General features: G+C 43.2%; 1 protein-coding gene across 18 annotated transcripts in view; it reads left to right on the top strand.

The window, feature by feature from the left end:
* The window catches only part of Tbc1d5 (TBC1 domain family, member 5), a 516,940-nt gene that overhangs the window by 460,988 nt on the left and 30,894 nt on the right, over positions 1 to 25,058 (top strand). For all 18 annotated transcript variants that reach the window (XR_010054624.1, XR_005488952.2, XM_063267576.1 and 15 more), the window contains one exon: positions 17,038 to 17,137. Coding sequence is in view for 16 of the 18 variants with exons in the window: in XM_063267576.1 (XP_063123646.1) it covers positions 17,038 to 17,137 (100 nt within the window). In the remaining 2 variants the exon portion in view is untranslated. The remainder of the gene's footprint in view (positions 1 to 17,037; positions 17,138 to 25,058) is intronic.

The following is a 25,058-nucleotide window of genomic DNA, read 5'->3' as shown; positions in this document are numbered from 1 at the left end:
CATCAAAGCCTTCCTGTGTTGACAGGCCGCTAGGCTGTGGTGCGTAGATTTATTTTAATGCTTTTGATTGGCAAAAAGGGGAGGCAGAATTGAGCTAAATCTTTAAAGAGTTCAAGTTATAAAAGGCATGACTTTAGGGGCGTTGAAGTTCCTAGACACTATTCCTAAGAGAAACGTCACAGCAAAGGGCTTCATTATGCTTCTTTCCTGGGACGTGAAAGCAGTGACGTGTTCATGATGAGTAATGCCCACCACGGTGCCGTGGTAGCCGGGTGTGCTGATGCCTGCTTCCCCGCAGAAGCAGATAATAAAGTCCAGGCCAGTCTGGGCTACAGCTTAAACGACTCTGGGTGACCCTGTATCAGAAAAGAAAAGTTTCCTTCTTCTTTCCCTAAATGCCTAGAAGAGAAGGTTTACTTCAGTTAATTTTAATTAAGTTGATTTTGCCTTATTTTACATACTGATCACTGGTTTTTAGTTCTAGAAACCTTTCTAGGTTTCTATTGACTGTTAAGTGAGTTGTGCTTGTTTAGTCATGGTTTACTGTAATTGTCACCTGTTCCTAAGAGTTTTTTGCTAAGATTAAAGGAGAGAGAACATAATCACAAGAAGATTATAAAACTGATATATCAGCCAATATCAATTTTTAAACTCCTAATGTATTGCAAGGTATGTTGTCTAGCTTTGTGATGATTACATACCAATCTCCAAAGATCTAAGCATGTCCATGGTTCAGGGTCCTCTACAAATCGTATGAAATCCAAGTGTCTGTCCAAGTGTCTGCACTAAACAGCATGGATGACTAGGTCACTGACACCAAGAGCGTGGGGCAGCTGTCAGGGGTGCTCATCCCAGGAGTTGAGGGTCCTCTTGTTGCACTTTGGGTAGCTTAAACACGATTGTATTAACAGAATTTAATTTTTTAGCATCTGTTAATTCGTTAGCATAGCTTTAGTCATGCCACAGTGACCGTGGTACCAGGTAAATGAAGAAAAATGTAAAAGAAGACTCATAACTTCCTCTGGAAGTATAGCCAGCCTGAACCTTGTCTACTCCATATTCTAGAATTTGGAATTATGAACATTTTATCTGTATGGGGAATGTTTTAAAATTGTCCTAGAGTGGATTTTTGTGGTACAGTGGGATAGTAAGTAACTAATATCTCATCAGTAAGAGAGTCATTCATTAGACACTTAAATGCTATGGTGGCAGCCAAGACCCTGCCCTGGGAGTCCCCAGCAGGCTTCTTTCTCCTCCTGACGGCCAGAATTAAACTCTGTGCTCACCCTGTATGAGTCTCTGCTAAGATGGAGATTTAAAATAAAGAGCTGTGACTGTGATGAGGACTGAGGGGAGGGGTAGAATATAGTGGGCAGCCAAACACTGGCTGGACAGTGGCCTTCAGAATGCTGGCCCGGGCCTTCACTGAAGCTTTTAATGTAGAAGTAAAGTTTTGTTTTAACCAGTCAGCTTCTAAGGGCTCCATTTTCAGGCTCTGAGTTAGGTTGGTGACCTAGAGGAGAAAGTGAGCAGCGAGGCTTTCCTGAAACACCAGTACTTTCCTACTTAGTGCAGCCTAGGGCATAAAGAGATACAAATTAACTTAGAGGCCACAGCTGGTTTTTAACTTTTTAGAAGACTTACTTAGTAATTTTAATCTAATTTCAAATTAATTCATATATTTGTTGCATGACATTAAATTAGTTGTTTGACCTTTGTTCATAATCTCTCTGCCAGTGAGTCAGGGAAGGTCTAAGATTCAGTTCATCGATGTAGTCCCACTGCAGAGACATGGGGTGGCAGCAGGAGCCTTATCCAAGCTGTCTGCAGTGCATGGCATGCTGTCTTCATTGTGCCTTTCTAAGTGGGATTTTAGATCTGCTTTTTAACTTCTTAATGCCTCAATAAATTCATTTAATACACACACACACACACACACACACACACACACACACACACACACACACACGAAATGGATTGTTGCACCTTAACTGTTACATGGGCCAGATGCTACCCTTAGGGACAAGTAAGATGATCATCTCCCCTGCTTGCCCTTCTTCCTTCATCATCTATCTTCATCTCCATCAACTCTGTAGGATACAAACATGCCAGATTGTACCCACAGTGCACCCTGCCTGAAGGCATAGACACTAGTTTTGAGGAGAGCTCAAGTCAAACAGTTGGATGTATTTACAATGCCTAGCCAGCAATTCCTATAGGTTTGAATCATGCTAGATTAAATATGTCATTGATAACATTTGTTTCCTTCCATGGCCTTTCTGGAAAATTAACATACATGTGTCCTTTCAAAGCTCCACTGCACTGTAGTATTTATTCCCTGAAATACACGTGTGCCAGACATAGAAGGAAGTGAGATCTCTCAACTACTCCGTGCAGATGAGAGTCAGCCCAAGGCCAAAGGTCATGTCGTAGAGGTTGTAGTGCTGTCTCCCTGTTTTCCCTTAGTACCTGTGATTTTAAAAACAAACAACAATAACAACAACGTGCCCCTAGCATCTAATTTTTTAATGTTTAACTTTTCCAGGAAGTTATATTAATCTACAGGCCTTTCTCCCAGAAAGAATGAAAGCACTGATCTCCTCAGAGGATCTCCAGGCCTATTAACAGCAGGGCAGATCTGGAATGAACCTTCAGAGCTGTTTCTCCTAACTGAGCTCAGTTCCTATACAAAGAAACTTGCTCGAGAGTTTGAAAGTGCCTAACAAGATGAACTCTCTTCTTCCTCCTCTTAGCCTCTTGCCTCATGGTGTCCAAGACAGAAATTTTTACAGTCAGAAGTGTCACAGAAGCATGGCAGAAAGGGCAGGTGGCAGTCCATGCTCTGCTCCACAGGCCACAAACCCAGCATTTCCTGGAAGCTACCCTGGCCTGAAGGGAGAGCCCTCCCCTCCAAACAAAGGAAGCACTCCCCACACTTTATACTAAAAGGGATGGCATTTCCTAATTAAAATTATAACTTAAATTAATGAAGGTGTTAAATTAATGAAGCAGGAACTGTAGTTTAGGGGAATGATTGGAGACATTTCTATTACTTTGGTGGTGGTGATTTTAAAAAAAGATAGCACCAGAAAAACATGTTATTAGCATGAAGTAGTCTAAGATCAGGGGAACAAAAACATAATCCAGTAGACATAATGGTAATAATGTTAAGCATATATTAAGCAATGTATAGAGTTCCCCATTCTTGTTTTATTGAGCCTACTTACAGGTATGTCACAAAATATCTCATTAAATCTGCTATAGGCGTAACTCAGTAGACTGGTGGATTGACTCACATAAACAGCTCTCTGTCGGAGAGGTTTCTGAAATACAGCTGGTCATGGACACTCTTTGAATGTCTATAAAAGCAGAAATAATGATTAGCCATTTCTAGGCCCTGGTGTTACAGTTTAGCTAGAGGATTTTAAATTTCTTGAGTATATGGATCACCTAAAGATAACAGGGTTAAATTCCCCAAACATCCTTTCTCTTTAATATAATGCCTGTTTCCCTTGAACTTTAATCAGCTCTTGTTTTGTGTTTACACAGAGTTCTGTCTGTGCTTCATTGTCTTTCTCCTCTGCCTTCCCCCGTCCCTAATCCCAAGACTAGACTATGATTCTTGCCTTTCACATTGTCTACTCACATTTTCACCTTTAATGTTCTTCCTAGTCTGTTTAAATTCTGATATTTCTTAGTTCTCCTTTTTGAGTGAACTCATACTAATGGCCTGCTCTCGTTAAATAAGCCACATGCAACCTAACTCGTCCTTTTACAGAACATGCCTTTGAGACAGCAGCTGAGGTCACCCTGTGTCACCACCCAGACCTCTTCATCTTCATTGCCTTCTGCTCTTGAAGGCCCTTCAAAAAGAACATAGCAATTAATCTGAATCTCACCTTAGCCTCAAGCAGACTCTACAGACATGGACAAAAGCAACCACATCCTTTACCAAAATATCACAAAAATGTCTCTAAGTCACATAGTAAAATTCTTCTCTGAAACCTCTAGAGCCAGCAGGCCCACACAGTTTAAGTCGCCCTCAGCACCACCGTCTTCTATGCTTCTTCTAGGATGGCCCATTAAACCCCACTTAAAGCATTCCACTGCTTTCCAAAGTCCAAAAATATACACCCCTCCAAACAAAAGCATAGTCGGGCCTATCACAGGAATAACCCAGTCCTTGATACCAACTTCTGTCCCAGGGTTTCCATCCTCTTCTGTGAGGAGACACCATGACAAAGGCAACTCTTACAAAGGACGACATTTAATTGGGGCTGGCTTACAGTTTCAGAGTTGCAGGCCATTACCATCATGGCAGGAAGCATGGCAGTGTCCAGGCAGACATGGCGCTTGAGAAGGAGCTCACAGTTCTGCATCTTGACCCAACTGCAACCGGAGACTCTCTCTAGCAGGCAGCAGCCAGGAGGAGGGATCTCTCTCTCTCTCTCTCTCTCTCTCTCTCTCTCACACACACACACACACACACACACACACACACACACACACCTCTTTTTCTTTTTTACAGTCCAGTACTTTCCTCCCTCCCACAGTTCCTCATAGGATTCCTCCTCCCCTGTCTCCCAAGAGGATGCCCCCACAACCCCACTCCCACCAGGCCTCCCCACTCCCTGGGGCCTCGAGTCCCTTGAGGGTTAGGCGCATCTTCTCTCACTGAGGCCAGACCAGGCCGTCCTCGGCTGTGTATGTATCCGGGGCCTCAGATCAGCTGCTGTGTGCTGCCTGGTTAGTGGCTCAGTGTCTGAGAGATCTCAGGGGTCAGGTTAGTTGAGATTTCTGGTCTTCCTACAAGGTCGACATCCTAGGAGGAAGGCCTCTTAAACCCACCCCCACAGCTGACACACTTATTCCAACAAGGCACACCTCCTAATAGTGCCACTTCCCATGGGCCAAGCATATTCTAACCAACACAGTGACATTCTCAGTCAAACCTCCAAACCTCTCATATGCAGGACCCAGAGCTCCTTTGAAAAGGAAATTAGACAAGCACACCATGTTTTTCTCTCAAGAAAATGAGCAGATCTACTTTTGCCTAGAATTAAGACTTAAATTTCAAAAGTAGTTATTTAGAAAATATTTAAATGCTAGACCTAGCATTTTATTGAAGATACTGTTTTTATTTTATTGTAAGCTACATGTGAGAAATTCTGACTCATTCCAGTATCTACAAAAGTTATTAGTTGTAAACGAGTCGGAAGGAATTCTTAGTAATGGATGTACATTAAAAATATCTGGAGTCATTAAAACAGCACAGTCAGCAAAATGGAATCAGCAGCTACAAGGTGAGATCCCTGACCATGGGTAATAATTGTATTCTTAGGTCATATAGATATTCAGTTAAAGTTTAGAACCACTGCTTTAGAAGCTCCCCAGTGTCTTCAAGGACCCATACTTTCTCTGTGCTATGCTTAAGAAAGACTCTACCTGGGTTCAAAGCAAAATAATCACAGCATTTAAAAATACCATATCTAGAGAAGAATGTGAGACTGTGTCTTCCTGGGCATCCTCCTAAGAGACTGTTGGATGATACAGAATCTCCAATTAAGTTTGAAGTAATCAATGAATTTATTTGTTCATTTGTTTGAATAAGTATCAGGCAATATGTGAAATATGCCAAAAAGTATTCTTTGTCTAGGGGTTGGGGATTTAGCTCAGTGGTAAAGCTCTTGCCTATCAAGCACAAGGCCCTGGGTTCGGTCCCCAGCTCCACTAAAAAAAAGAAGAAAATAAAAGTATTCTTTGTCTAAAATTCAACTTTAACTTAATTCAACTGTTTTTTATTGTTAGTGGTTTGGTTTGGTTTGGTTTGGTTTAGTTTGGTTTTCCAGTTTGTCATAAGTTAGAGAAATTTGAGAAGAGGAAACCTCAACTGAGAAAATGCCCCAACCAGACTGGCCTGTGGGCAAACCTACTGGGAATTGTCTTGAGTATTGATTGATGTGGGAAGGTCCAGACCACTGTGGACAATGCCACCCATGGGCCGCTAGTCCTGAATGCTTTAAGAAACTCAGTTAAGTAAGCTACGGGTAACTAACCAGCAAGAAGCACTCATCAGTGGCTTCTGCTTCAGTTCCTGCCGTTATGTTCCTGCCTTGACTTCATGCCTGACTTCTCTCAGCAATAGACTGTTACCTGGAAGTGTAGGATGAACTAAACTGCCCTCCCTGAGTTACTTTTGGAAGTGGTAGTTGTCACAACTGAACTCCCTAGGATTTGATGTGTCCTTGACCTAACATCCCTAGCAGAGGCTCTGCCACCCACTCAGAGACGGTGTAAATGGTCTCTTGGGAAATCAGGCACCAGAAACTTCATTCAGTCTTGCTCAGTGCTGTAACGATGTCTACAATAAATAGACATTTATTTGTCTACAAATAGTTAATTTTGCAGAAAAAAAGTAAGCTCAGTTGTAAGGGATACATACATTTTCTGATAATCAGTTCTCTTCAGAGGAGTTGGTTCAGAAGTGGCTAATCCATTTCTCCAAATTATGGGTGTGCAGAATCATACATTAAAAACCTCTCTGGAAAATAGAATTAGAGCACAATATTAATGATTTTAACTGATGACAACATGAATGTATTTAATAATACTCATGTGTTACTATGAAGTGGTCGACAGTTGTGTGTACTCTGATACTGGGGCCATAGGTATCACCGTAACACACAGTAAACTGGACACTGACACAATGTATAGGAATACATTTTGTGCATTCTTGGTTTCAGCTACATGTAGTTTGATTGTCTGCCATTTCTTGAGAATGACATTATGAATTGGGAAATGTGAAAATCAATATATCTTAGCTGTTGCTTGATACATAATTCTCACTGGAACCAATTCACAGTTTCAAAGCAAGCATTACAATACAAGTAACTATATTGAGTTGCATTTGCCTTCTGAGTTTAGCATGCTAGATGAGAAAAAATATAGAAAGATATGCTGTGTAATGTTTTTGTTCTTAGTGAGCAATAATCTCATTAGTTAGAGTAAATCCATTCAGTTAAGAAATTCATCCAAAGTATTCCATGCACCATTTTGCTTACTGTCTATGTCTGAATCATAGTTTCTGACTTCCCATCAGAACTCTACACGGCCCCATCTTGAGGGTTAGGAATGGCCTGTGGAGCCTTTGATGATCTTTCTCTGGACAGTTTCATTATAAGTCCTTCCCCAGCTTCTCTTTAGCCTTACGGGTACACAGTTCTCGTGTTCTCTTAAGTAAAGCATGCTGCCTTATACATCTTTGTTGTTTTCCTCTCCTGTCTTTTCTAAACAAAATGATTCACATGACCACAAACTTTACAGTTCTTTCTGGTCTCAATTGAAGTACATCACATCTTTAGTCACATCTGAAAGCATTCAGCTCTTAAAGCAAATGCAAGCCCCTTCCCAACCCTGCAGAAACATTAGGAGGTGGTGGGTTTCCTTCTTGGTTCATAGCTGCTGTTTCTACATGAAATGTGGCAGTGTCATTGAATTCATTTGGAAGCTGTCATAGGCCTTATTTCTCTGAGTATTCTCTAAATCAGGTGTTATATCTGGCACTCAGGAAAGATTTAGGAATAAATTAATGTTCTTAAAGGTTTTGTGTGCTGTGCAAGTACTTAGTATAGCAGGAATCAGTCTGACATCTTCCAAGGCCAATAGCAATTTTTCAAAGATAATAGAATTGGTATTACTGAGAGATAGGGTTCCTAGAAATCAACGTGGTAGAGACATGGATAACTCAGAGAATTTTCCCTCTCATTTTCCCCCAAAAATTTCATAACTGTTAGTATTTATATTAACAAGAGAAATATCACAGTGCTCTGGTTCTTGACTCACGTTACCATTTGTAACTCAAGGTATTTCTTATTCCATTTCTTGATCCTCGGCTTGGATTCAGTGCAGACTTCTATGGGGGTCACTTCTTTGGTGATAGAAGTGTCATATTTCATCCTCATATGGCCAGTTATCCTTAACACAGTGAAACAAAACAACAACAAAGCAGCCGTAGCCGAGGTCTTTCAGTCTAGGTCAGCCATTGTGTTGGGTGCCTGTTTCTGGTGCCAGAAAGTAGCACCGTGAAAAACTCAAATGAAAGGCCCTGGTGCGGGCTGGGTGATTTCATCCATTGGTCTGATCACATACAAATGTGGTAAATAGGAAAACTGTCATTAATAATGTATCTATCATCTGGGCTCACTGGTGTGGTAAAAGAGGCAGTAGATTGCAGCTACAAAAGATTATTAAGGTTGCCTGATTATAACACAACATGAAGATCTAAAAGATAGAACCACAGCTCTAACAGAGCCATTTAAACTCTTAAACACATGCCTTTCTAGAAGAGACCATTTTCCCAGATACAATGTTTAAGACCAGCAGTCCATAACACTTTTATGCCAGCTGAATTTCAGTAGAGCTAAGAGTGTACTGAGATGTGCAACGTGCTTATAGAGCTTTTACACAGTCTTTAACAGTGTAGGTCGGGAAGACTTACACAAACCCTGTTTAAGGTTTCATAGTAGACAAAACATTTTAATTACTTGGTATTTATTTTCTCACAAATTATCCCCTTATATTTCGTATCATTCAGTGCCGTTTAGGGTGTACAATTGTTTAGAGAATGGTGTTTGGCTTGATTTGGAGTCAACTTTGGTCTTTAAACCATTATTATCTCTTTTTCCCGTGGTAATCAGATTTATTGGGGGAGGCTGGGTTGGAGATTGGTTCTAAAGCTTTGATTCAATTGGGAATCTGTGTGTCCAGATGCTGAAGGTTCTTGTCCCCAATTGGTTTTTGATCTATCAAAGATGACAGTGGCCAACAGCTGGGCACAGGCTGGGAGACTGAGAGTTTCGAGAGTAGGACGCAGAGGGGAAGGAATGGAGTCACTATGACTCGGGATAGAAGGATGGGACGCAGAAGCAGCAGGAGGTAAAGCCTACCAGCCATGTGAGTTGTGAGTGGGTGGCCACTGGCCACTTCCCCAATTTGGCCTGGGGTAGCAGGAGAAAGTTTAGGAGTCCCCTGCCTTTGAGGTAGCCAAGGCATTTTAAAATTAACTGGCATGTGTGTGTGCATGCCTGAGTGCTTTCCGCTCTGTTCTCAAATTCAGATAGTTCCTGAGCTGGTGTGTGCATGCGACCCGCCCAAAGCACAAAGCAGGTTAGCACAAAATTCACTGATACACGGTTGTATGTTTGCATGTACATGTGTGTAAGAAGCCAGATGTTTAGGTCAGGTGTCCTCCTCAATCACTCTCTGCCTTATTGTTTGAGGCAGGGTTTCTTACTGAACCCCAGTTCCTAACACATTACCGGAAGGAGGAATGGAAGGGAGGGCTTTCCACCCATCAGAAGCCTCTGCTGCTTCTAGTTCTTTGACTTGACTTAATTAATAGTTACTCCTTTGCTCACCTGCCACTCTCCTGTACATGTGCGCATGTGCTCGCATTCACACACACGCACGCACGCACGCACGCACGCACAGAGTTTGGCTAGCCTGGTTGTCCAGCCAGCTCCAGAGGTCTGTGTCCATGTATCGCCACGGCTGGATCATGTTACGCAAGTTGGTGCTGGGGTCCAAAGCTGGCTCCTCATGCTTGAACAGCAGACACTTCACCAACGGAGCCATCTCCCCAGCCAACCCTTTTGCTTTTCAAAAAATGTCTTCCCCAGTATGTTGTTCACATAATAATCTGATTTTCTTATAAAAATGTAACCCCATCTCCTTGTAGAAAATTCAGGAAACAATGTATAATTCTACCATGTTTCTCACCACTGCAGTCTTACTTTTCCAATTAGTCATCTGTTACATGTCTGTGACTTGTCCTTCAACAGAATATTCTTAAAGAACATATAGGGTTCATGTGTGTATACATGCTGTCCTTGGATGTTTGACTAATATCTTCAGTTGTTTTTATATGCACCCATGATTCCCTGGGATAACTTTCTAGGATTACACTCATAGTATAAAACAACAAAAAGTTAACATTTACAAAGTACTCATTAAGTCAAACTGTGTCCTTTATTAAGAATCTCCTATAATTCAATCCTCTAATAATCATAGGACATACTATATAGTATTACCACCTTATAGTCAGGCTCAAAGAATTGCTGACTGATTAAAGTCATCAATACTGTGTGGGGCAGGCCTCTTGTACACTAATGCTAGGGCTATAGCATTCATATTCTAGCTGATTCTCCAGTACAGCTGCCGAAGTGCCTCACACACCCACACCCTGTGATCTAATGCAGTGTAAAATGTAGTCATCGCGTTCCTTTTCTATTTTTCCTGATGCTGTCTTCCAGGGCTATTGCGATATGCTTCTGGCTTGGGTTTCATTCACACCAAGTGCGTGTGCCTGTGCCTGTGCCTGTGTGTGTGCCTGTGCCTGTGCCTGTGTGTGTGCCTGTGCCTGTGTGTGTGTTTTACCCTGTGTATACCACGGTTTCCTCGGAGCGTCTGCAGCCTTCCTCCTCCTCATCAAGACTTTCCGTTTCCTGTGCTTCCCATCTTGTTCACCCATCTGTTCGAGCAAGACTGGGTGCCTTTCCTGTCTCTAGCTGCTATTTTTGGCTGGTTCCTGCTGCTGCTGCTGTCAGTGTTGGCTCCCATGTCTGCTTGTCTTGTGATCTGAGGACACTCTTAGAAGCTGAGCAGAACCCATCCCAGGGCCCTTCTTGCCTCACTTTGCTACAGCTCTGGCAGTCACTGCTGCCCATGAGTGACCCTCAAACCTGCTGTTTATTAGGGTCAGTGGGGACAGCAGAGTGCATGTCGGACCCCAGCATCTAACATATTACTGGGAGGAAGAATGGGAGAGAGGGCCTTCTGTCCATCTGAAGCTCCTGCTCCTCCCAGTTCTGTGCCTTGACTTCGTCACTGGTTCTTCCTTTGCTCACCTGCCACTCCCCTCCTCTACACACACACACACACACACACACACACACACACACACACACACACACTGGATCCTTCTTTCCTGAAACATGCTTTTCCATGTCTTCTGATTCCTCCTCCTTCAGTGCCTTCAGAATTGTCATCTAGAAAACATGCTTTTGTTCCATGTTGGAAGCTGTCCCCTCCTCCAGGTCTATGGAGAGTCCCACCACAGCGTCTGCAGAGCTTCCTACTCCTTTTCTTGGCTTTAAGAACGCACAGACCGTGTCTTCCTCTAAAGCCATAGAGGCCAGGGGCCCACATCGCAACTGTTACTGTCTTTTCTACAAGGCTTTAACACAATGTAAATGAATGTATTTATTAAACAAGTCGATAGGTAAGTGAATAAAGAATGAACTACAAAACCTTATACTACTAGTTAAGAACTACCAGAACGTTATTGAAGCTTTAATATAGCTATTATAGAAAGATATATTTTATAAACAACCAAATTGTATAATATTCAGACAATTTAATGCCCCTGTAGAAATGCCTTTTTTATCTTTTAAATAAGTTCTCACCATGTAACCCAGGCTGACCTTGAACTCCCAGAAATCATCCTGCCTCACCCTATGAGTAGTAGAATGTGAAATGTGCCGCAATGCTAAACCATTTCTAAACATTTTATAAAGGAAATAATTTGGTAAGCCACCAGAAGTTAGGACTCTCCATTAAAGCTGGTGAATGTGTGCTAGAAGAAACTGAGATATTTGCTAGGAGAGCCATAGAACGTGCATGCGAGTGCACCCACAGGAGAAATGGGATAGGGGGCCAAGTAGCCTGGTTCTTGGTTAGGGCTAACCTGAGTATAGACTCCCAGAGAATATGCTGACAGAGGGATATCTGTTACATAAATGAGAGAATCTACCGTACAGACTTGTTGTGAAGAGTATGGGTTCATACATGCAAAGCTTGTATATTTATATCAGTATATTTAATTTAATGTCACTCTTCAAGACGTTAGATGCTAGCTTTTTTTCTTTTCTAGTAAAGTAGCCCCTGCCCTCTAATTCTCACCTACGGGGCTTCCAAATACACTGTGCTCTGTAGGTAGCCTGGCCTTAGGTGTCCATTTCGTGCTTTGTATATGAATTTGTCTTCCAAAGGTAGGACAATGCTGGGATCTTGTGTCCTTTATTGATCGTTTGCTACATGAAGTTTTGAAATCAGAAACTAGTATTTTCTGACAGTGAGTCATAAAATTCTGTACTTTAAGCCTGTTTCATTGTTTTAGCTTAATTGTTTAAAAAGAAACTGTGAGACTTGACTTACTGAGTGCATGTCCTGCCAGTAATCTTCATGCATGTTCATTTCCTTCTTCCACCATTCCTGGCAGACAGAGGTGTGAAGAAGAGGAATTAAAGAATTTGTTCAAAGTTATTTGGCTCATAAATGGAAGAAAAATAGGATTTGAACCCAGGAATGTCTACTCGCAAATTCCATCATGACCCCACCACATCCCTTCCTATAACAGGAAGTAGACCATATGAGCAAGAGTAAACTCAGTGAGCACAGTGAGCATTTCCTTTCAGGACCGTTAAGTGGTTGTTTTCATATGACCTCGGGGTGATTGGGCAAGCATTTCTTCTTTATCACAGAAGGCAGGGTAATGAAGGCAAGTGACTAAAGCTGCCTTGCGGAGAGCATTGTTAGCTGGAGGAGTGCACAGCACGAGACACTAAGCTAGAGATTAAAGTGGCTTCTGACAGTTTTAGAATTGCAATTATATAATATGATGAGAATAAGCGGCAAGCCACCCTTTGTTCCCATGTGATCCCATTTCTATTTATAAACTCTGGGTGATAGCTGAAGGCTTTAAGAATGTTTTTCACATTCAACAACCTCGGTAAGGATGAGAAACTGCATTTCAGACTGCCAAATATAAGAGCTTCTTGGCCTTTTGCACCTGCTTCAACCAGAGCAATCCTCTTGGGTCTCAATAAGCTTTCCCCTGAAAATGAAGGTTTGAATGAATAAGTGTGCCCTTTTAACAGTGTTTGTGTGGACACCGAGTCTGTCTGTGTTGAGATTCATTTGGGTTCTAGGCTTATAACAAAGCCCTTAGTTAAAAAAAGAAAAGGAAAGAAAACTTGGGAAATTGTAGTTTCTTACCCTTCTAAATTTAGCAGCTAGTGCCTAGGACCACCCACACAGATGCAAACCCTGTAGTGCCTATGGCCTCTATGGGAGGGTGATAGCGTCTAGCATGGCAGAGCAGGGACCTTTGAGCTTCGAACACTTCTGCTGCTCAGTACCTCAAACCAGAAGGCCACATCTCTGTCCTCTAAATGTTTCCCTCCCAGCTTTCCAAAAGCAAGGCACTAAGTAGAATAAAACCTTTTGCATAAGAGTGTATACCAGGGGCTCACAGCCATCTATAATGCCCTCTTCTGTTGTGTCCAAAGACAGCTACCGTGTACTCATCATACATATAAAATAAATAAATAAAAGTTTAAAGGAAAGAGTGTCTACCAGGGGCTAAAGTTCCTAAGGGCTTTTGTGTTTCAATGGATGTGGTTGCTAATCTAGTAAACAACTACCCTGAGTAAACAGTTGATTTTAAACCAGGAAGCTCCTCTTTTCTGGTGTTCTCTGTATTCTATGAGTATTCAGCATCCTAACTACTAGCTACAACCAGACCCTAGCTTGGGTCAAGGGCTAAATGCTGGTTGGGTTTGTTATTACCACTAAAAGACGACTCTGTGAAGGCAGCAAGAGGCTGGGGCCAGGATTCCCAGAGCTCCAGGATTCCCAGGATCCTCCAAAGGGTTGAGTTTCCACTAGGGCTGGAGAGGGAGATGACCAAGAGCCACAATACAGGAATAGAACTTACGTCTCTTGGTTCTATATGTAAGCTCTCTCACACAGCAGTCGCCCACATTCAGCCATCTCTCAATGCATAGGGACAGCTCCAAAATTTAGCATCACGGGGCTCCATTTTAACCTTCAGTCTGTGAGTTAGGAGCTCGGACAGGGTTCGTTGGGCTGTGCTTTGCTCCAGGTAATATCAGCAGGATCTATTTCTTGCCTGGCTACAGCTAGGGTGGACTAAAAGAAGCCAGGACAACCTTTTAACTGTCTAGAACCTCACTGCTTCTCCTATGGCCATTCTTCCACCATAATGGATGCTCTAACCTGAACCTCGTATATAACCATGGTGATCTTCCTTCAGTGAAAGCAGAATTTGCCAAGCTTCTTAAACTTTCCCCAACTTGACTTTTCTGCAGTCTCCAAATGAAGGCAGTGAGGCCAGTACAAATGCAAGAGATGGAGAGGGATGCTTGCAGGCTAATGAGGCCACATGCACTTTCAAAGAGAAGGAATATTTGATGCTGTCTCCACAAACTGACTGCAGCTGTCACAGACCAAGAAATACTAATTGCCATAGTTACCTTATAGAACAGAGGTGTGAAAAGGAATGGAGAAAGGAAGAGAAAGAAGCAGCTGGGAACAGCCCATCCTTCTTCACCTTGATGCCCAGCTGGCGTTGGATAGGTGGCTCTGCCTGCCCCCGTTAGCATCCTTTGGTTGAGCTGTGGTGCTCGTCATCCTTATTGGACAGTAGAAGGAGCTGCTGAACTTCACAGGATGCATAGGAACATGGGACGGGCTTGTGTAATCCTACAGCAGACACCTTGCAGTTCACTTTTGAGCACTGCTGTGTCTGACTTTGTGTCAATCATTTCAGGGCATATTGCTAAGACCTCTCGAGGTTGCAGTTCAAATCCGTGCTTTTCAGTGCTGCATACATGTCTCTTCAAAATGCAGTACACCTACAGGGGACCTTTTCAACTATAATTTCCACCCAACCAGTCAAATCATAATTACTCTTAAAAAGAAGAGAAATGCCTCGGGAGGTCTCTCCTCCCTTTCTGTTCATGGCACAGAGGACTTTTATGTAAGAGCAAAAGCCTCTGGGACTGGAAAACCCATGTTCTCACTTGTACTAGCCCTGGTCACATCCTTGCTTTTCTACTCTAGCTGTCTTGGCTAAAGTATCCCAAATTACAAGGATTTTCTCTGAGAAAAACTCCCAAAATATTACAAATTTCTCTAGAAAATTGTTCACATATTTAATTTTTCCTTCAAAATGAAGACTTTCTTTTTCTCCCCATCTTCCTCCTCCCTGCTCCTCCTCTTCCTCTCCCTCCCCCTCCTCCCCCTACTACTACTACTGTTGTTATTTGCAATTTAATGACTTGGCCCTGGGTACCTTTTTCTAGAAACAAACAAAAAACAAAAACAAAAACAAAAAAATACCCCAGCTTCGTATCAAGAGAGGAAGTGTAAGAACAGCTACTTACCAGCTGGTGGGAAGGCTCACATTTTAAGAGCTTATCATTGTCTAGACAATGCCTAGGAAGTATAGACTAGTGAAACCCAGTTCTCCTTCCATTTTAATTTTTACTGCTCAGTGTTTTAAAGACACAGCCAGCACAAAGCCAGCTCCATGTTGTGGGCTTTCTGTTTCATCCTGCTTTGGCGTTTATGACTTACTGGCTTTTTCATTTATTCTTTTGGTTTTTGTTGTTGTTGTTTCTTTAAGAAAAAAGAGAAGAGAGCATAAAACTTGTGGATTGGGAGGCGGAGAAAAGCCAAGAAGCTGAGGGAGGGAACGCGCGACGGAAATATGTGTGAAATAAAATGTTTATCTTATGTACATTTTATGCAACATCGTATGTTTACCGATAGCCAAAGCTAAAATTCAGTTAGGGACACTTGAGATTCTGATTGTTTTTGCTTATTTTACCTTTATATCAATTCCCAATTCTACACATCTCCCTGTCCCTCCGTATCCTCCCTCTGCCCTTGTTATTTGGGGAGGTCCCCACAAAAGAAAATAAAAATTAAAAAAGTAAAACAAAATGAAACCTAGAAAACACTCCTTGTGGCCCACAGTATCCTTCGTCCACACGTCTTTACTTGCAAATGTTCGGTCTGGCTCAAGGCCTCTGGCTTTTGCTAACCTATCGATACTGGAGACTCCTCTGAAATACCCTGTTGTTGCCCTGTGTCTTGGAGATCCTGTAGCTTAGGATCTGCAGGACTGGCAGGCCCTATACTTTGACACACGCCAGCAGTTCATAGACAGAGTAGGTGTTGGATGGGCCCAATCGAAGCCATGGATCTCGGCATGAATGGTAACTGAATTGGTCAGCCAACCAGCACTGCTTTGCCTAGCACACCCCGTGCTGCAGCTGGCACAGGGCAAAGTCAGCTCCCCCTCACTCATGCCCTCAGAATGGGCTCACCTGTGCCCCTGCCACCAGGGCTAGCTCTACTGTGCTGTCCAGGTAAGGAACAGGACCTCCTCTCTCAAATGCTGCCGCCAATGAGTGGTGGGGCCAGCTCTCCACAGTGACACAACCATTGACAGGCCTGGTTCAGCTCTGCATAGCCCTTAGATACCTACTTGGTCTCAGGCAGCAAACCAGACCAGGGACATCTGCGTGGTCTTTAGTAGTACATGAGCCATGGACATCAACACAGACCTCTGTTGCTGCATAGCCATGGGCATCCATGACTTGGCTCTCCGCAGCAGCACAGGCTAGGACTTCACCGTGGCCTCAGGTGGCGGGGCAGCCTACTCACATGAGGCTGTTCCTCTACATCCTCACGCCTCCAATTCCATCTCTCTTCACAATGCTCAAACTGTTCCACTTCTCTTTGTCTACCACATACTTGCGCATTGCAGTGGCCTCTGGGTGTCTTCCTCGTCTCATGGTCTCAGGGCATGGTGGCAGGTGGGTCTATGTATGTCTTCAGTCCACCTGCACCTCGAGATTTTTTTAAAAATCTCTTTTCACTCTTATTGATGATGATGAGCTTTTTTTTCCCCCATCTATATATGGAAGCTGTAAGTGATGGTGCAGATCTTTTATCCTAGCACTTAAGATTCAGAGGCAGGTGGATCTCTGTGAGTTCAAAGCCAGTCTGGTCTACATAGAGAGTTCCTGGCTAGCCAGGGCTACAAAGTAAGACTTTGTCTCAAAAATAAAACAACAACAACAATAATAATAATAATAAGGAAAACACTTAAGATCACATGTAGTGCTTAACTTTTTTAAAAAATAATCTTCATCTCTTTGGTTTTAGGAAGAAGAATTAGAAGCCCAGATTTCCTTCCTACAAGGTCAGCTGAATGACCTGGATGCCATGTGCAAGTATTGCGCAAAGGTCATGGACATGCATCTTGGTAGGTAAACTACATTGTCCCTTGAGAGAACGTTGATGAGACCAGTGACAGTGCCACTGCTAGGCCCACAGTCAGCTCTTGCTGAGCGAATCCTGTCCTTCCCTTCTCAAAGGCCCCTGTGGAGGAGGAAGTGTTGCTACCTACACTGTACTGATGCAGAAACAAGGACGGGGTGAACTGTCTTGAGATCCATCACAGATAAGCAGAGAAGGAAAACAAAGGGATGGCTGCCACACTGCCGTTGGAGATGTCTGTCTCCAGCAAACAAAAGGCTGAGCTCTTGAATCCAGTCAGGTACATTGCTTCGGCCACCAGTCTGCAAGCACTGATACAGTTCCTGATTTGATAATGCTTTCTCTAGTTTATTAGTATCCATCATAAGGTCAGGAACTTAAAACCAAAAGTGTCCTAACTACCCATTCAGATTACGTGAGTCCTAAGTGTGTGGCATCAAGAGACCTGGTATTACCATTTGCGAAAGGTCCCGTGTTTACGTTGGTCTGCTGACGCACTGTGTCCCCACAGTGTGTGTGCCACTTACAGAAACCTCCGTGTGGACAGTGTTCCTTGTTCTCAGCCAGGTGCAGTATGCTGCTCCAGGATAACATGGCGGAATGTCAGACGTCAGAACACACAGACACACACACACACACACACACACACACACAAGCATGTTCGCCTCTGAGAGAAAACCAGAGGGTATCCAACAAGGCCTCCTGCCACCAGCAGTTCCTCCAGGTGTAACCCATCCTTGGAATCTGCCCTGGCGATGAATTTTCCACCTTCAGACCCCATCAAGCCGTCCCTTAAGCCTGTGAGGTCATGAGTCTTTTACAAGTGACCAAAGTGGCTGTCATTTGGATTAGCCTGGCCTACATTGACTTTAAGTAAGTAATGAATAGTCTTAAGAGGTGGAAGATGCCAGTCTAAGTTGCCTCCTGAAGCACCTGCTCTATTCTAAGTCATTTTGTCCTCTCAAGCTTCTATTGGGGAAAATGGGGAAGAGGCGGGGGCAGCAGAAGATCCTGGTAGATCAACAGGTCGGCAGAGAGGCTGCTGCCTGCCATACCCACAACAGCAGCCCAGTTGTGTCCGGTGCCTCTCCTTCCAAACCCTAACATACTTAGTGCTTGACGATTGTTTTAAAAGCATGTGGGACCAGGTTTGTATGCCTCTTATATTCTCTTGATGGGCTCATACTCGGAAATGAATCAAAAAGTGAGGGTGAAAAGGTGGCTCAGTGGGCCAAGCACTGGCCCCACAAGCCTAAGGTCCTTCCTGTGAATCCCCAGGACTGTGACTTAAAAAAAATCACATTAACACAAGCCTCCGTAGTCACAAAAGCACTTTGATGGAGAAATGGGAGGCAGAGGCAGGAAAATCACCACAAGCTCCTGGGCTAATTGGCCTACCATAAGCAGCCGGGAAGACTGTCACTCGTTAGTAAGGCAAGGACTGATAGGGGCACTATTTTCTGACTTTGTGTAGCTGTGGCACAGGTGCGCACACACATTTGCACAACAAACACGCACAAAAGAACAAAGTTTATATAGAAATAATGTGTTCTAGCTGATTAATTTTTATTGTTTAAATATAATTTTAATTTTAAAGTATCAGGTATGTGAATATTTGGTTCCTTGGCTACTTGAGATCAGTGATGCTTTTATTATTTTGGATTTTGGTTTTAAGCAAAAAGTGCTTGGGAGAAAGATTTACCAAAACTTGAAGGAAATCCTTCTAGGAAACTTCCCAGTTCGCTACACATAGCAGCTTGTAAAGCATCTTCACTAAAGCCCCAGAATTTCCCAGCAGCCTTTTCTCTGACTTGGGTCTTTTAACCTGTACTAAGGGAGCATTTCTGGAGGGAAGGGGAGGGGGAGTTCCGTTCAAATGGAAAGAAAAGCCCAGGCCAGCTTCCAGTGTCCGGCTTCCTGCAGGTTTATTCTGAGCATCCATTTCACTCTCAGAGAGAATCCTTCATGGAGCGGTTGGCTTCCTTCCCGATATAAATAGCATGGCTGCATTTTTTTAAAATGGGGTTGAAGGATGGCTGGGAAGAACAGCCTTTCCCAGCCCCCATGGTCTCATTTCAGCATCTACACAGAACAACAGCAGTCACTTCTGGTGATGCTTGATTTTTAGCCTGAAGAAAGATTTGTATAAAACACAAAAACTGATTCAGGTGAAGCTCTTGATTTGTCTAACTTATGCAAGTACTATTTTAATTACTTTTAACATTCTTTGCATATGATGACTTTTTAAATTTCTAATTTAAAAGATCAAAGTTGGGATGACTGAAATATTTATTAGTAAGATCTTGACTATGTCATAGCAATGTAGTCTATAAAGATTAAACTATTTTTATTTATTCATATGGATTAAGTTTTAAAAGCAGGTAGCAGGTGTTTGATATGGAAATAATCATTTACAGCAATTGCTTGACTGAAAGATTGCAAGAGAACTTTCTGAGGATCCTAATCTGTATGCTTTTGAAACTATACTGCAGTCACTGAGAGTGTGTGGACAGCTCAGTGTGGGTGGTGCCTGGAGGTCAGCCTGTGTACATGCGTGCAGGAGCGTGCTGAGTGTAGGGTGTACTAGAGGAACAGAGCCTCGCCCTGGCTCTGCACTTAGCCCTGCCTGCCTGCCTGCCTGCCTGCTGCCTGCCTGCCTGCCTGCCTGCCTGCCTGCCTGCCTCCTGCCTGCCTGCCTGCCTGCCTGCCTGCCTGCCTGCCTGCCTGCCTGTGAGTGGCCTCAGTGAATGAAGTAAGAATACATTTGTTGCCAAATGTATTTTTAAACACTAGGACAGGGACATAACTCATGGGATATTCAACAGGATCGTTTCCTCTTTCCCGTTTGAGTCTCGGAGAGCTCAGGGTCATAACACTTAGTTCAGATTTATCCAGAACCCTATGCCTTGTTAGTTGAAAATTTGGGACCAGTATTATACACCTAGTTCACACTGATTTATCAGTGTGTTTTCACTGATAAAAAGGTTTTCAGAATCTGATATGTTGGCCCTACCCTTAATTTGTGAACAAGAATAGCTTAATCACAGCTCGGTGCCTGAGCATTTCTAACATGAAGCCTGCCGAGCCCTGGCCCTGTGCAGGCCACAGGCTGCTGGCTGCCAAGGCATGTGCCGTCTGAGAGCGCTGTTATGCCAGCTGTTTCTCAGGATTCTTCCCTCTTGTCCATTACTTTCTTGATGTTCTGTTCATCTCAAGAGAATTCCTTATTATTCTCTGTTTCCATCATGTGTAAATAAATGACTTAAATATCAAGTGCTAATCAAGGCTGTTTTATAACTGATAGCAGAGCAAATAAAAAAAAAAAGCTTTTTGGGGCTGGGGATTTAGCTCAGTGGTAGAGCGCTTACCTAGGAAGCGCAAGGCCCTGGGTTCGGTCCCCAGCTCCGAAAAAAAGAACCAAAAAAAAAAAAAAAAAAAAGCTTTTTGAAGAAAAAATATATAGTAATGTTTGTTCAAACGGCTGGCAGGCTGGCTCATCTCCTCCTGGTCTGAGCTCAGTACTGAAGGAGGATTTGTTTTGTCAGAGTCCTAATTTTATTAACTCCGTGTAAAATGCAAAGACTTACAATTGAAAATAGTTTTATTAGAGCTAAACTTTCCCTGTCAATTTCAGACTATTTTTTACATGTTCCTTATTCTGTTGCTATAGTTACTCCCCTGCTCACCATCCTGACAGTTGAGTTGAAAGCTGTTGATATTAACCTCCGTGGCTAAGCTCAAGGTATTTTAAAAGTTGCTGGATTTCACATATATGTACACATTAATGGCAGCCTGAACTTTTGTGCTCGTAAGGAGCTGGACTGTGCGGTTACTGTCTCCAGTATGCACTAGCTGCCTGCTCTGCAGAATCCCTGTGCCCACAGCGGGCAGCCCCATACTGACATGCCCCCACTAGAGGGTTTGGAAGTAAAACCTCTTTTCCAGTCACAGGCTGCCTTTATGCAGGCATGCCACGCTCGCAGTGGGAGGATCCTGTACACTGATGTACTCGTGCTGAGAGTGCAGCAGCTAATAGCATCATAAACAGTAAAGATCTAGCATGCAGCTAGAGCAGTGGCTCAGCGGTTAGACACTTCCACTTTTGCAAAGAACTAGACTTCAGTTCCCAGCACCCACACCAGAGTGCACACCGCCTTTTACTGTAGATCTAGGAAATGCAACCCCTCAATTGGCTTTTGCAGGTAATTGCATACAAGCATACACACAAAATACTTTTTAGGAATATTAAAACATATAAGTGCTCTGGAACTACCCCAGATGTTCTGTGTTTCACAGGTGAGGATACCACAGTTCAGGAAAGCTGGAGTCCAGCCCCAGCCCTTCCTGGGCCTGGGCCTCCCAGTCAGTCGCTCCTTCAGGTCTTCTGCTCTTTGTGGCACTACCAATTCTGCACATCTTAATGTTTATGCTAGAATTAGTTGCAAAGGCCAGTGTTAAAATTCAATGTACATACCTCTATTAGAACTTTGATAAATTTTATATCCTGATAATTTACAAACACAATATTCACAGGATGTCTGTGGAAATGACTGTATCCAAATCTTTCATTTTCATTGACCTTACTCTGAGTTGATAGTGTCAGCATTTTGATGTGTAGCCCTCCAACTCCATGTCATGTCATAGCTCAGCTCCCTGAGATAGCATTGCTACAGTGCATGGCAGCCCTACCAGTCCACGAGCCTACAGGATGCTCCAGTGAGGTGTGGCTTCTTTTATGAGTATTTTTCAGTGAGTGTGCATGTACACACACATCTCTCTTGCTTGTTTTAGTTTAACTGTCAGGGCAGTGAGCTGTCTGGTAGCACAGTCTTAGTGTAATGTACATATCCGAGTAGTCACACCCTAGCATTTAAACAAGTCATGTTCCTCCCCTAGTTGCTGCGTCTAGGATCTTCAGCTATTCCAGCAGATAAATGCAAAATAGAACTCTTGATTATATTTTCTGTGCAGTGTGCAGTTTACTTTCCTAAAGACTTGCATTTTGAAGGGGATTCTTGGTTGATTGTATACAAGTCTCTGCTCACCAGAATTAAATGCAGTATTTAGTATTCTTAGTTACAAATGGTTTTATTGTACCATAGCTGACAAGGAGAACACGCAGCTTGATCAATCACCTCAGTAGGCCATCATAGAATGTTGCCTCCCTCACATTCTTCTGCCACTTCTCATTTTGGAGTCAGAGTAATTATATTAGTACCTTCCCTTCTCTATCTGGGAGATGCTTTACTACACCTATTCCATGGAAGGCGAACTGAGCCCTAACGCTCACACGGCCAGTATTTACTAAGTACTTGCTGGCTGAGGGCACGTGGGCCCCGGAAGAAGCAGCTTAGGAAACCGGTACAAAAGAGGGTTGTAATCCTCTAATCAAGTATAGAGTCGGGGAGGAGGGTAAGGCCTTGACATAGAGATCAGGAACAAAAGTATGTTCTCATGGTGATACGCCAGGGCTGAGTCTGACTCCATATCTGGTAATAGGAGGATGGCTTTCATTTAGATGTTCAAAGTGTCAACAAGGTTTATGGCCACACAAGGATCTTATCCAGTTAGCTGCTGCTCTGGTATTTACCTGACTGTCCCAGCTACTGTTCACAGCAATTCTGTGAAGAGGTCACTGTGTCTACTTCCTACAAACATTAAGAAGTTCGACACCCTGCTCAGCTACTCCTCCAGGACAGACAGACATCTGCTTTTCACCCTTTCCTTGAGAGGGCCTTTGTTACCTTCTGTCTTAGTTAGGGTTTTACTGCTGTGAGCAGACACCATGACCAAGGTAAGTCTTATAAAGGACAACATTTAAGGGGGGCTGGCTTACGTGGTCAAAGGTTCAGTCCAGTATCATCAGGGCAGGGACATGGCAGCATCCAGGCAGGCATAGTACAGGAGACTCTGAGAGTTCTGTGTCTTCATCCGAAGGCTACTAGCAGAATAACTCCTCCCAGGCAGCTAGAGCTAGGGTGTTAAAGCCCACCACCACAGTGACACACCTACTTCAACAAGGCCACACCTGCTGATAGTGCCACTCTTTGGCCCAAGCATATTCAAACCATCACACCTTCTACTGGCCATTTAAAATGTAGAGATGAAACTGCCTTTATTCCATCATTAAAAACAAATCTGGAGCTTTTGAGAATCAGAATGGTTTGTAGACCAGTTCCATTACCCTCAGAATTAAAGGTCTGTTTCAAAAATTATGTTGTATATATGGTGTTTTGACTCCATGTAAGTATGTACACCATGGTGTACAGGGCTAAAGGAGGCCAAAGGAGAGTGTCTGGTCCCTGAGAACTGAATTACAGATGGTTTTGAGCCATCATGTTTGTGCTAGGACTCGAACTTCTGAAAGAGGAGCCCCAGTGCTATTGCCTGCGGAGCCTTCTCTCCAGCCCCAGAGGTCTGTCTGTGTTGCACTGAGATTTCACTTAAAAGTTGGAGTCATCATGAGATTGTTACATGGATTATGTTTTATTATTAACTTCCACAGGATAAAGTCTAGTAATATGGCATTTCTCTTTAGCTTCAATGCAAATGTGATTTAAGTTTGCTATATCAAGAGCAATCATCTTTCATCTACACACACACACACACACACACACACACACACACACACACGAAAGACCTTTATACTATAATATGTGTTGTCATTTGTCATGGAGGGAGGTGTATATTGCAAAGGACATTTAGCGCCCCCCTCCCTTTCTCCCTTTAATACTCTAAGTCATGAAAAGACGTGTCTTTGTGTTTTCTTGTAGTCACAGCTCGAACATCCAGTGTTGTTAGGTCACAGGTCAGGAGATGTAGTAATGCTGGCCTAACTTTGCAACCAAAACATCTAATAGCCTCTTAAAAAGACACTTTGATTATCATTTTAATGTCTTTACCCTGAGATTCTTAAAGTGAGCCAAGTCAACATAGTAAATTTATTCCTGAAGTTAAGTGAATATTTAATGTATAATGTAGATTTCCATCAGATGCTAAAAGATGATTCTTGGCCTCTTACCAAAAATACATGTAAAGATCTGCTAGATGAGAGGACAGCACTGGTAAAGCCAAGCTCTGGGCTGTCCCTGCTGTTTCTCTGTGCTACTCAGCTGAGCTGTACATCAGGCCATTCCCCTCCTGGACGGGACACCATACTGTGCTTGCAGCAGAGATGGGAATTTGTTTTAGAGAAACCAGATGGTTTTCATCCAGTGTGATAGGCAGCTGTGGCTGCAGCACTGGGCAGAACATTACCTCAGACCTTCATGTCACTGCAACATGTGATGTGACCTTACTTAGAAGTAGGCTTTACTGACGTAATCACGTGAGACCTTACTAGATTAGTATAGGCACCAACTCAGTGAGTGCTACACAAGGAGAGTGCTCTGTAGACCATGATAGTAGAACACTGTGAGCACCCACACCCCCCAAACAGTGCCAAGAACTATTGACAAGTGCATGAAGCTAGAAAGAATTCTTCCCTACAGCCATCATAGGAACCTTCACTTAGGACTGCAGCTTCTAGCCCCGTGAGAGGATACAGGCCTAGTGTGTTCTGTCTCTATGTTTGAAGTACTTTATTACCACATCCCCAGGAAACTAATCAGACATAATTAAGCTATGAGTAGAGAGGTGAGGAGAACAAATCAGCTCATTTTCCCCTCAAGTAAAAGCAAGCCAGTTGTGGGCTTTCCCCAGGCTTGGCAGCCCTGTGAGGTGACCTCACTCACATGCTTGCAGGATAGCCTGGGGAACTCCTGATAGTGTTTTAGGCAGACAGCAAGGAAGAGCAAAAAACACATGGAATGCACTCACTGATTAGTAGATATTAGCCCAAAAGCTCAAATTGCCCAAGATACAATCCATAGACCTCATAAAGCTCAAGAAGGACAACCAAAGAGTGG

This window comes from Rattus norvegicus, chromosome 9 (genome assembly GCF_036323735.1).
Source record: "Rattus norvegicus strain BN/NHsdMcwi chromosome 9, GRCr8, whole genome shotgun sequence".
Taxonomy (NCBI): Eukaryota; Metazoa; Chordata; class Mammalia; order Rodentia; family Muridae; genus Rattus; species Rattus norvegicus.
This window is presented reverse-complemented; position numbering and strand designations above follow the sequence as displayed.